Raw genomic sequence first — 12,839 nt, forward strand, 5'->3', positions numbered from 1 at the left:
TTTTCTATGTTTAGAAAAATGCAAAAGAGAAATCATCCTGGGAAATATTAACTGGGGATCCGAATCATAAAAGAAATGCACCATTATATTTTGATACTCAGGCACTACTATCTAAGTAGTTTTCAGTACATAGGTAGTCTTTCAGACTTTAAGTTGTATTGAGCACACCGGCACTTCCCACCTACATTTTGTTTATCTTCAGTGGTTCGCTTAACTCACAATTAGGCTGAAATATGTCATGGGAGTATTTAAGTGGTGATATACAACTCAAATAATTCTTCACTCAAAAAGCTTTGAAGAGGCTAGGCAACTTTCTGGGCTATGATTTAATTTGTATCTTACATAGAAATGCCATTGGCTCTACATTAAATTTATCCACTTTCTTCAAATTTTTCTCAGTGTGGAAAATTAGTAATATTCTTGAAATAAGATACATAATGGTCAAGGACTTTTAATTGATTGGCAGATACGGTACTAGAAGCCTTGCTGTCCTATTGTTTTAAATTTAGAGGAGGGAAAACTCTAGATTAGGTTGTATTCCATACTTTGTTGATAACCAACTAACTATTTATTTATCAACATAGTGGTGGCAAAGTAATCAAAGTTAAATACATTTCCTCAAAAAGTTATTCAAGGTTAGTTGTCCAAGTAGAGAGTAATGAAAGTTCAAACTATCCAAAGTAGAAATTAAGCATGTCATTGAAATGAACTGCATATTTCCCAACAACTCTCTGAATTTCTTTTCCTTTGCCTTTCTTAAATGATAAAGAAATCTGTTTGTGTTCCCTTAGTACAGATCAGCTGCGGGTAGAAATTTAACACCACTAAAGCCTCATGTTCTTGGAGAGGATAGCCTTTGTCCATGGTATCCCAAATTGCCTTGATTTGGCTCAACATAGCTTTAGCTTTAAGGCAGCACTAGGGCTACACAAAAATTAATCCTTTTTCCTCTAGTGCTGTTTCTTGTGCAGTTCATTATCCAAGGCAGGCTTGATCCCGCCCTTTATTTTCACTGTACAGTTTGCTCAAACAAGCACCTGAGTGCCTGAAACTTACAGCTCCTAAGGATTCCTCTCAACTGGAGGTAAAACTTTACCTGTTTCCTTGTTACAATGTATGTAGGAGACCTGAACATGTATTTGTTTAATGCATTACTATAGTGTCATCAGTTATTAGTCAGCTAAAGTCTGTAATGGACTCATTTGTTATGCTAAGTCACTCAAAACCTTTTTTCTGTATTAGCTGCTGACCTTGGCTGGAAAGGAATGGAAGCAGGACAGGAGATGGGCTAGTGGGCTTTCTTTACAACAGCATCAGTTTCTGGGGAAGGGAGGAGAGCTCCAAAATGATATCACAGAGCTATCCAAGGAAAGCTGAATCATGGGAGCTAGAGCATGTCCTTTGTCACACTGTGTATACTCTGGTAGCAGGAACTCTTCTAGATCCTGCAGCAAAGATTAGGATTCACCTCACCAACGGAGGAAGAGTCAACAGCTCTTATGCACCATGGGGCACCAGGGTATTTGTTCACTGGACTGTAAGACAGATTATTCTTTGTAACTCCTTTATACAAGAGAAAATAACAGGCTTCTATGAAAGGTACATTTTGTAGATACCATTGAGTTCTTTTTGGCTTCTTTTTAAAATTTCTTAGAAGACATTTTCTCCTATTTATAAAAATTTTCAAGTCCGCTGTCTCTGTTAGGGAATTCTTTTTTATTCTTATCATTGGCTAAGGTTTTCAATACCAGACAATGGTATTTGAATTCCTACAAATGATGTAACCGTAGTAGATAATATAACATATAGGGTGAATCTATTATCATTAAATATCAGGAAAGAAAAATCAGAAATGTGGCAATGATGATCATTTACATTAATACAACCATTATGCTAGTCTACTCATTCACTTATTGATTATTAACATAGAAGTATGATACTAGGAAAACCTTAAAGACGTAATTCTAATGGTAGTATTCTACTTGATTCTTAAGTCTTGAATTTCACTTTAGAACAGGTTTAATTACAATATAGTGTAATCAACTTATAACATTTTGATTAATTGCAGATGATTACACGCAGAAATCTAAACACTGAGAGTCACAATTTTCTTCTTTGTTCTTCTCTGTCAACAACATCAGCTAATATTGGTGGGAAGAATATACTCCAAGTTGCTCAGCTTTAGTTATTAAAAATATTATATTATGGTTATACAGTATCGCGAGCACAAGTGGTAACACTTTACTTGGACAAACTGCAGAACATGGGATTACTTGGACACAAATGCATGTTCCCAGACATTCTTGTGAAATAAAGGTAAATAAGCACCTGACTTTGATTAGCTGCATGTAGTCTTAAATGGAGGAATTTCAAAAAGGCCACCATTCTGACTGGCCAGCCCAGCAGCTATGCTGAGCTCTCTTCCGTCTGCTACTTCATGCAAGAGAGGTCAGAGAGCAACATACCTAGCCTATTTTTCAGGGACCATGACAGGGATCCATTCCTCACCAATTCCAGGTAAGGTGGAACCTGCAGGGGTGACTCTGCCAAGCTTTAATTCTTTTTGTCTCACATGGCAATGAGATGCCTAGAGTGGCAGCAGTCAACTCATAACTAATGGCAATAAGCGTAGGACAAAAACCAACATGGTAGTGATGGCTAAGTAGACAGATAAAAGGAGGCAACACTTCTGACATCATTACTGAGCACTGAACATCTCTGTTTCATTTGAGACTGTTATGGTGTGTCTAGTTGTCCCCCTAAAGCCTTATGCACTCCTAGAGTGGCTTCTAGAGTTTGAGATTAATTCTTGATCTAATGCTGGGATTATGGGTGTTAATGCTACATCTGCCCTGGGTTAGATAATCTACATATAAATGTAATGAGGGGAGAGAGGTTTGTTAGCAGCAGCTCCCCCTTTGCTTTTTGCTGTTTTCTGCTGCTATGAATATCTAACCTCTGCCATGTACCACTCTGCCTTGGAGCCAGCCGAGTATGGACTGAAACCTCCACTAACTGTGAGCTAAATAAACATTTCCTTCCTTAATTCTAAGTGTTGGGTATTTTATTCCAGCAATGAGGAAATGTAACAAAGACAGAGAATGAATAATGCAAGATGATTGCAAAATTTTATTAGTTATATAATATTCATATCTTGTCAGGTTTCTGTTTATTTATGTCCAGTGCATTTTTTTTGACACACTGTTTCCCTATTGGTTCAGGTTGTTCTTGAAGTCACTATGTAGCTCAAGTGGGCTTCACATTTGTCACAATCCTCTTGCCTCAGTCTCCTAAGAGCTGGGATTACTGGTATGTGTCACCACACTGGTCCAGTGCATCTTATTTGTGTAGTTCCTTTGACTTTGAGTAGGTCAGTTCTACACTGATCTAAAAGTCAACCCAATCTTTGCCACAAGCATAATCCAAATTTACTTATAATATGGTAATCTAAAGCAGCACTGTTCAAAAAAAGGTAATGAAGGTTCATGTAGAACATATAGTGTATGTGGCCAACAGAAACTCAAAATATTCCTACAGCAATTAGGGAAACTAAAATTTTAATATTATATTGCTTTAATCAATTTAAGTTGAAATAGCCCCATGTGATTAATGGCTAGCATATCAAACAACACAGACCTGAAGAACTGTTAGGCTATTAAAATATTTAGATTAGTGTACTTCTCTTGAACAAAATTTCTTCCTTTATATTATAGACCCAAGAACACCTCATTATGGGAAAATGATGAATCAGCAGGGCTTCATGTATCAACATGTTTGAAGGTTCTTAAACAATATTTAACTTGCATGGTAGCTAACTACACAGCACTGATACCAATTTAAGCATTTCACTTTGACAACTATAATAAAGGATGCCTTCTTGGAATAATAATCTTATTCAGACTATACTCATTGAGCTGTTTGTTAAGATTTTTGTATTCCCAATTACAAATGAATGGAATAATAGTGGTTTGCCTGTCTCATTAAGCTGTGGCATAACAACTCTCCAAGATAAACTGTAAATTATAGTTTGTAGAAGACTGTGGCAGACGCTGGAAAGTGGGCCAAAAGTGTACCAACATGGCACTAAGAGCCATGGGGTGCAGACATGGGCAGCCAGTGATTCTCCAGGGAAACACAAGAGCAATGGACGTGGACTGGATGGAAACTGGAAAGGCTACCCTGTCCTGGAAAGTGGTATTCAACACCATCTGCTAAATCTAGATATGACTAGAGCAATAATTCCATCATTCCTTGGTGTCTTGTCTTTGTCTTTGTAAAGACAAACAATCATCATATCCACATTCCCAGCTAATTTTATAAGGGAGAACTAATTCTACAAGCATCAATGGTCACATGGAGATGTTAAAATCATTGCCTCTTCAGTCTCCTGAGACAAGGATCATAGTTCCTCACCGCTCATCTTCCGTGGTTACCTACTGGTTGTGTGCATGTGTGCACACAGATACACAGACACACAGACACACAGACACACAGACACACACACCCCTTATGTTTTCTTCATGCCACTTTGACCCACTCTTTCAATGATAGTTTTGGGTGTTGAAGAGACAAAGCTAAAAAGCGCAGTCTGGTTAATGGAGGCATAAGACATGGCCTTCAGGAACATACGGTGTCTGAAAGAAGGGTCCACACAGGAAAGCACCTCACACTTAATGGTATCTTAAGAAATGAATTTTTACCTACGACATGGCTCTGAAATGCAGAATCTGCAATTGTATCTTCTTCATCCTCTTGTATGTTTTCCTCTGCTTCTTTTCCCTGTACCAAGAAGAAAATACTGGGAGTTCTTATTCATTTTTTTAAAAAGATATTTTGCAGTCCTAAAAATAATGGTATGTTCTGTAACAAGTGTGTAGGGTGTAAATGTGTGTGTGCACATTTCTCTGTGTATATCATTTTACTTTTCCTGATTTTACCATTTGGATTTATTACAGGCTTTGATTATAAGACTATTTTCAGAAATATAATCCAAGTTTTAAAAGAGAAGATTTACAAGGCATATGATTTTACATAAGACCTTAGAGATAATTCTGAGTTTTAAAACTTAATGGAATCAATAACACAGGATTGTTAGAAAAAATTAAGGTCTGAGAAGGTACAATTCCTCTAGACTCTGAGACTTCCACCGTAAGTTATTTTAATAAGGATAAAGAAATATACTTAGATCCTGACACTTTCCTGGACTGTAACTCTGTAAGGAAATGATTTTTTTCACTTGTTCCATCCTGAAACAAGATAACTCTGATGTGCACTCGGTGAACTAGAGGAGGGAGACATTTTTTCTAGACATTTCAACATTAAAAACATTCTACTTAAATCTCAGCTAAAATCCACAGGCACTGGACCACTTAGCCTCAAATGAAACTCTAGAGACAATTGTATGAAATGACAGTATTTCACAGATCAGCACTCTGAGGTCCAGGAGGTTCCCTTAAAGTAGGCACACATGAAGTGGCAATACTGACAGGAAAACATGTCCCCTACTTTTCAAGCAAGCAGCAGGGTAATGTCACCCTCAACAATATCAACCAAGATCAAAACAGCACACATCTACATGCAGCGTAAATTCTTTACACGTAAGATCACATAATCTTATATGTAAATGCAGATGGGCTAGGTGTTACTATCTGCTCCATTTCAGACATGGGGATACATCCAATGCAGTGGAGAAGATAAATAATCGTCCAAGTGGCAGAACTGAGATTCAAACCCAGCAGGCATTCAGATCTATGTTCATCGGGGAGGAATTTGGTCATTTTCCAGTTTCCACTTGACTATGCTTGCACGGACTCGGACGCACTATTAAAACAGGTGAGGTGCTTTGAGGAATGGCCCTACAAAGCTCTTCTAAAATATGTTCTGGCTGGTCAGCTGGGCGGCCAGTAATAGCACTGTGAGCAGTGCAAGGCAGGGAGTCCTGCTCAGGCACATCTGTCAGGCGCTGTCAGGGGTTTTGCTTAGAGGCTAGAGTTGAATAGGAAGAAATAATTATTTGAGACTTGCAATGTAGAAAGTCATACAGTCGCCTACTGACCTTGAGCTAGACTTAGCTTTCTACTTTTTGCTTCTTATTTTTCACACTTAATGGGATAAGACCCATTATTTACATTTCATGACTGCGGTTCCAATTGTACAATGCATTTGGTGCTTAATCTGTACTGTTCTGATAGCTAGATGACAGACACCGGAGGGGATATAGATGGCTACCTCAGCCCTTGCAAAGAAAGACTGTGAAGGGCTCAGGATCCAGAGGCCAGGCCTCATCACTTTCATGCCCATTAGCTGTCTGCTCTGTGGGCATCTCCCTGTTGGTTAGCACCACTCCAGGAAGAAAGAAAATGAAAGAAAGGAAAAAACAAGGCTTCATCCTTTCCAACTAATCCTCTCAGTGTACAGCCATGGATAGCAGAGAAGAAAAGCCTTGTGAAAAGAAGCAAGGCCTTCCAAACTTCACTGGGTTCAGAGATCTGCTTGTAACAAGACTATGCAAAACCCCCTGAGGAAGGGGTCCTCCAGACACATCAGTTTGCATTAGCAAGCACCAAGAGGCCTTCTGTCCCCATTTATGAAAACATCACGACATCTTTATGTTTAGTTCATCTCAGCACTATGGCAAGCTGTTCCGTATTTCCCCCACCTGTTAACGTAAAACAATATTTCCTTTTGTTTGTGCTAATTTGTCCATTTTAAACTTGCAGAGATGTTCAGGTAAGCTGTCAGAATTAGTGAATCGCCATCTCTGTAAACCTGTCAAGTTTCAGTGCAAAGAATCAGAATATTAAAAAATAGTTCTCCTAAAGAAAAGAGAGTCAGCGAAGGCAAGTTAGAGATGAACACAAAGCCACACAGGATGTTAGATAATTTGTTTATTTATTTATTTATTTATTTATTTATTTATTTATTTTTGGTGGAACTGGGAATTGAACTCAGGCCCTTATGCTTGCCAGGCAAGTGCTTATTCTACTGAACCATCTCCCTGGCCCCCCAGGATTTTAGTTTTAGAATGGACATTCTTAACCCATGTTCATTGTTGTATTCAGTTTTTTAGAGTGCTCCATACAGCTGCAGCCATCCTTTCGGGATGCTCCTAGGAGCTCTTATGTTTTTCCAGACTTGTTACACTAAAAACAATCTACTTAAATTTCAGTTGGAAAATCCCAGGGACTGTATCACTTAGAGTCAAATGGAACACTAGAGAAAGTCTCATGAGGCCACAGTATTTTACAGACAAGAATTCTAAGGTCAAGGAAGATCCCTTGAAGTGGGCACACATATGATAAGTGGCAACACTGGCATGGAAATCTGTCTGACAATTACACATGGTGCAGTATTTCAAGAGTTAATAAAATACAATACTTTAAACATTTTTGTGCACACAGGCATGCACATGCACACGTATGTGTGTGGACCTGCAGGGATTCGTGTCCAGTTATTCTCTTTCACTTCTCTACGGTTGTTTTACTCTTCTGTGCAACTTTACCATGATGTTTCTTTATCACATTTAAGAAAGAAAACAGAAGCCATTGTGCAGTCCTACTGTTAGCCCCTTCCAGAAACTTTCTAGGGCTTTACCTACTTAAGAGTAAATTTTTTTCCCCCATAATTTTATTGAGAAACAAATAGCAATGAGACGGGCCGGCCAAATAGCTCAGAGGATTAAAGTGCCTGCAAGCAGGCGCAGGAGCCTGGGGGTTGGAGCCCTGGGCCTGCTATGCTGGCCCCGCCCCCGGGGCATGCTGAGACAGCAATTGAGACCCGGCATGGTGGTGCATACCTGTAATCTCAACTCTTGGGAAGTTGTACACAGGTAGATCACTATGAATCCGATCTGGTAGTGAGACCCTGAGCACCCTCTAGACCCTTCCCCAAAAACACAGAAAAAAAGAGTAAATTGTACATGTGTTTTTTTTTCTCTCCTGGGCTGGCTGACCCCTCAGGGGCAGATGAGCAGTGGGGTGAAAGTTTGAACTGGAAAGCCCCGGATGAAACACCTGTAAGGAAATGTAAATAGGGGATGGTCCTAGAAAGCTATAGTCACAAGTTCTAATTATCCGCACATACAGATTTCAAAGCAAAGGGGTGAATACATTTTAAAATTCGATTTGGCTATGGAAATGAGGGCCATAATTTATTTTGGCACTGGACTCCCTTGCTAATTATATTTTTCAGAGGATTACATTTAAATTGATTTTTATGCCTGATCATGCAGCAGCTGGGATGTCAGACTCTTCCTGGGGGGTAAGAGCTTCCAGGTCAAAGAATAGAATTTTCCAAAGACAAGCAGAAGTGGGACAAAGTCCTCCCCCTAAACAACTACAGAGAATGCGAGAGGGGCTGTTAAATCAACGCAGACGGCCAAGGCTTTGGCTCAGAAAAGGCTGGGCTGGTAGAAATTTAGACCAGTTTTGGGCACTGCTACCCCAGAAACAGTTCCGAATCCATGTCAGCAACGTCCCACTTGATAAGAACCAGCAGGGGACTCATAGGCAACAACTACTTGATATTTTTTTGTTTAGGTCTGTTGCGGGTGTCTCCAGCGATGCCTTTTGTGTCTTTGCGGTTATGGCCAAAAACTGCTCCAAATAGCAACCGATAACAAGTAATCATTAAATATCACTGCGTCCCTATCCTGTTAACTCTTGAACTAGGGAGAGTGGGAAGAAATGAACTCACAGAAGACACCTCAGGGCAAAGGGAGACAATAATCTATCACGGAGGTCTACATAGAAGTTTGTAATTAAACCCCTGATCTAGGGACAGCGTTCCTCTGAATTTTGCACCTGTTTCTTATCTCAACCCTAAGAGCAATGGCTTCCCTTCAAAACAACATTTTTGATGCTCAATTTCACCTAAAAGGAAAAGAACACAACCATCTGCATGATCTAGGGAGTGATTCTATGAGGAAAAACTAGAAGGCCTAATCCCCGGAGGAGTTAATCCTTTAGAAAACCTTGCGAAAGGATGGCAAAACAGGCGTGCTTCCTGTGAGCATCAGAATAGCATCCAGAACAGACTCTTTCAATTAGGGATGCTGGAATTAGAGCATTCTCCACAACCTAATAAGATGATAACAATTTGTATAATTATTGTACTATTTTCTGCTATTTCATCACCAGAGTACCATTTTAATGGGATCACATTTGATGATTTTTTATTAGCAGATGTGATTTTTTTCCAAGTATGTGACACTTGGGTGGAGAGAATACCCATAATTTAAATTAAAATACCCATATTAAGATGGCTATTTCTCTCCCATGCATGATGAAAGTATATGATTTCTTTAATTTTGTGAATATTCTTTATTTGTGTCCAGTGCTATTAAACAGGAGCCTGGAGCTGTCTTCTTTTGACACTTTCCATTTCAGAAAATGATCTCAATACACAAGAAAGAAGAACTCACAATGTGTGGCCAGCAAAGTGCACCTCTCTCTGACTTCATGTAGAAACAATCTTTCTAGAGGATGTCACTCCCCTCTTTTCAGAAAATTGTATAAAATCATCCTAAGTACAATGTAACATGGCCCCTGGTCTAAATTACATGAAAATTAGAGTTAAGTGATCTATAAATGATGGCAGAAATGGGTATATAAGCCTTTAATTAAGGTTTTGAAAAGAGAAGGACTTAATTCTGTGCAGTATTCCTGGGGCTTTTATATACTTTTAAAAATGAATTTTAACAATACTGAAAGGGGCTATGCAGTTAGTAGTGAACAACATGTTTTGCTACGTAAAGAAATTTGCTATATATGGACACAACCTTTCTATTATCACTATCATTAAAATAATTAAAATGGATAGAACTCTCATGACTAAAACAGTCTATAAAGGGCAAGGAATTCTGGTATGTTATGTCATAAGGATTGGGAATTATAGGAGGTTTTTTTTTGTACTGAGTTTCAAACTCATGGCTTTGTACTTGCCAGACAGGTGTTTATCCTGCTGAGTTATTTTCCCAGCCCTGGGCATTATAGTTTTAGTTAGGAAAGAAGATATGATATACAATGTATAATAAATAGCTATTGTTTGCATCCATAACAACTATTACAATAATACAAATTCTTTGCAATACACTTTAAAATAAGCAGAGAACATATTTACCTTGAGCCCTAGTTGGGGAGAATTCCTTTAAATTCTGAACTTCAAAAGGTTCACAAGTATTCACACCAATATGCTACAGTATAAAAGTGTATCTTATTTTGCATCTAATCTTACTGTATAGGCTGCTAACGCATAATAAATGGGTTATCACTCATTTCTTATACTAGTCCCCAAGGACACTACAGCAATGTCCTTTTTAAAATTAGTAATTTTAGCTTAATCCACACAGATAATTTTAGCTTAATCCACACAGATAATTAGGGACATGAAACAAAAAACACTACATCTTCAATGGAATACCCATCTCTGACAAAACTAAACAAAAAAGGGGGTATAAATGAAGAACTGTTTTGTATCTGTATATGCAAAATAGGATAGATATACAGCTACTTTCTCTTAATTCAATGAGAAGAAAGATTTCTATTAAGAGTGTTTGGACAGTATATCATGTCTGCATCTTGTACTATGAATAACCACTATGAAGACAACAATATGCAATGTATTAATTATTGAAACTGTCCTAATTGGTTTTGAAACTGTCTCATTGCTATTTGTTTCTCAAAATAATTAATAAAAAAAGTAAAAAAAAACACAAAACACTGCATTTTATAGTTTTTGTAAAATGATTAACTGGTCATTGACTGGGCTGGTGATCTTCTCTTTATGGAAAAGCTTCTTTGCATGACTACTTTCTTCTTGTAACTAGCTAGAACAATTAGCATATCCTCATTGATTATGTATTTGGGAGGTGGTTAGGGGTGTCTGTCCTTCATAGAAAATGAGTGTTTCTCCCAGATATTCTAGAAAGAGGAAAGGACCCTTATTATTACCCCCATGAAAGACTGCAGAGTAGTGAGGAAATGCATGGCAAATTACTTTAGCATTATAAAGTTGTAAGAAAGTAAAAATGAAATCGCTAAAGGCAACATAGGGTCTTTTTGTTTTTTTGGTACTCCTGCACAGTGAAGATACACCTTAAGCTGTCAGAAGCGTACTAAATGCCGCATAGTTAAATGGAGCGCTTCTGATAAGGACTGTGCCGGGCTATCACAGTGCTCCATCAGCTGGAGTGAACTTCTGGCATATTGCACACTTCCCCACATTCCTTTTCTCCCTTCCCTTTCAGTGACACTACAAGGGCAGTCTCCGATACGCTTATAATTTGTGGTTTTATAACGTAGGGAATATCTATGCTTTCAAAGAAATGATAACGCAGAAGCCAACAGCAAAAAGGGATGAAAAAGTTGAAACTTCTGCAATCAGCACAGTCTGTCTGTGATATCAAAGAGTTTCAAAGAAGGACTGGATAGCTGTTTGGATTCCAGACTTGTCCGAGTAAAAACAATTTCAATCTGCAATTCTCTCCAATTAGACTGTGTCTGTGAAACCATAACCCAAATAATGCTGAGTATCAATAAATAATTATAATTAAGATCCAATAATGCCAACCATAATTACTTAGTATCTCCTTGCACCATATCCAAAAAAAGCATTAACTACTTTATATTTCAAATTTTTCTTCTGAAATTGGTAGCTTATACTTTCATTTCATAATTTTCTTTTAATACTGTAGGAAAAGACATAGGTATGATAAATTCTGTAGAGAAATTTTCTTGGTTCAAGTGTTCAAATACTTACTAAGGGAACAATGAACACCACCATTAATAAGCGTATGATGAATCTTAAGGAAGTAAATACAATTTTAAAATAATTACCTAAACCCAGAATACCCTAGAGGAATAAAAAAAATACTTATCTACTTTTTGTTACATTCATTTTTCAGTGCAGGGGCTAGAACTCAAGGTGTTATGCTTTGAAGCTAAACTATATCCCCAACCTAGTATTTATTTATATTTTTAAAGGAAGTCTATTCCTTGAGTCCTGGATTTCATAATTGAAAATTTACAAAAATTAAAAGGTATAACAAGCACAGTTAAATGGATAGAAACAGAACATAAGGATGAAGGAACAAAGAGAGAGAAAGGAGAAAAGTTAGGAAATAATTTAGGGGCAAAACCATACATGTACATATGTAGGTTGGATACAGCAATAGTCCTAAGAATCTCCATCAGATTTTTGCAAATAGCAGTTAATGGGTAGAGTTCTTACCCTGACTAACTCTTTATGTTGATATCTGTGAACTAAGCAACTACATTGAGGACAGCAATGTATAATACTAAAACCGTGCTTGAAATACCTGTCACCTTGGTTTTCTAAATGTGTACCATTTCTAATGTCATATCAATTATTACTATACTCTCATTAAAGTAATTTTTAAAAAGGCAATAAAAGAAAATGAGAGACAAGAACAAAAATTTAAGATTTCTTGAAAGCATGTGGTAATATTCCATTATATGTCCCATCTTGCATAACTATATCTGTTAATCTGAGCAACAGGTTTGACAGCAAAAATAGATAATATATCACTCTCTGTTAACCAGCTTAAAAAAAAGCTAGCAAGTTCCATTGGGCTTAACACTGTCCAGATAAAATGGTAATACAACATTGATAAAAAATAAACAATGCTTAAATCAAATCATGAGAATAGCTGATGAAGTATAACTGATGCTTTCTCCAATCATTTAACACTTTTGTTTCTAAAATTGCATTCGTTCCTTTTTGCTGCTTGTAATAATCAAAATCATAAAAATAAATTGCTAGTACAAGGTATAATTTAAAGATGACACCAGAAACATCTCTGAACTGCACCACACTGCGAT

The 12,839-nt window shown here is 37.5% G+C and overlaps 1 protein-coding gene across 5 annotated transcripts in view; it reads right to left on the reverse strand.

The window, feature by feature from the left end:
• Positions 1-12,839, reverse strand: part of Nckap5 (NCK associated protein 5) — a 959,001-nt gene that overhangs the window by 115,177 nt on the left and 830,985 nt on the right. For all 5 annotated transcript variants that reach the window (XM_023709695.1, XM_023709692.1, XM_023709697.1 and 2 more), the window contains one exon: positions 4,701-4,779. In XM_023709695.1, the coding sequence (XP_023565463.1) occupies positions 4,701-4,779 (79 nt within the window). The remainder of the gene's footprint in view (positions 1-4,700; positions 4,780-12,839) is intronic.

The sequence above is a fragment of the Octodon degus genome, unplaced genomic scaffold (genome assembly GCF_000260255.1).
Source record: "Octodon degus isolate 3935 unplaced genomic scaffold, OctDeg1.0 scaffold00014, whole genome shotgun sequence".
NCBI lineage: Eukaryota > Metazoa > Chordata > Mammalia > Rodentia > Octodontidae > Octodon > Octodon degus.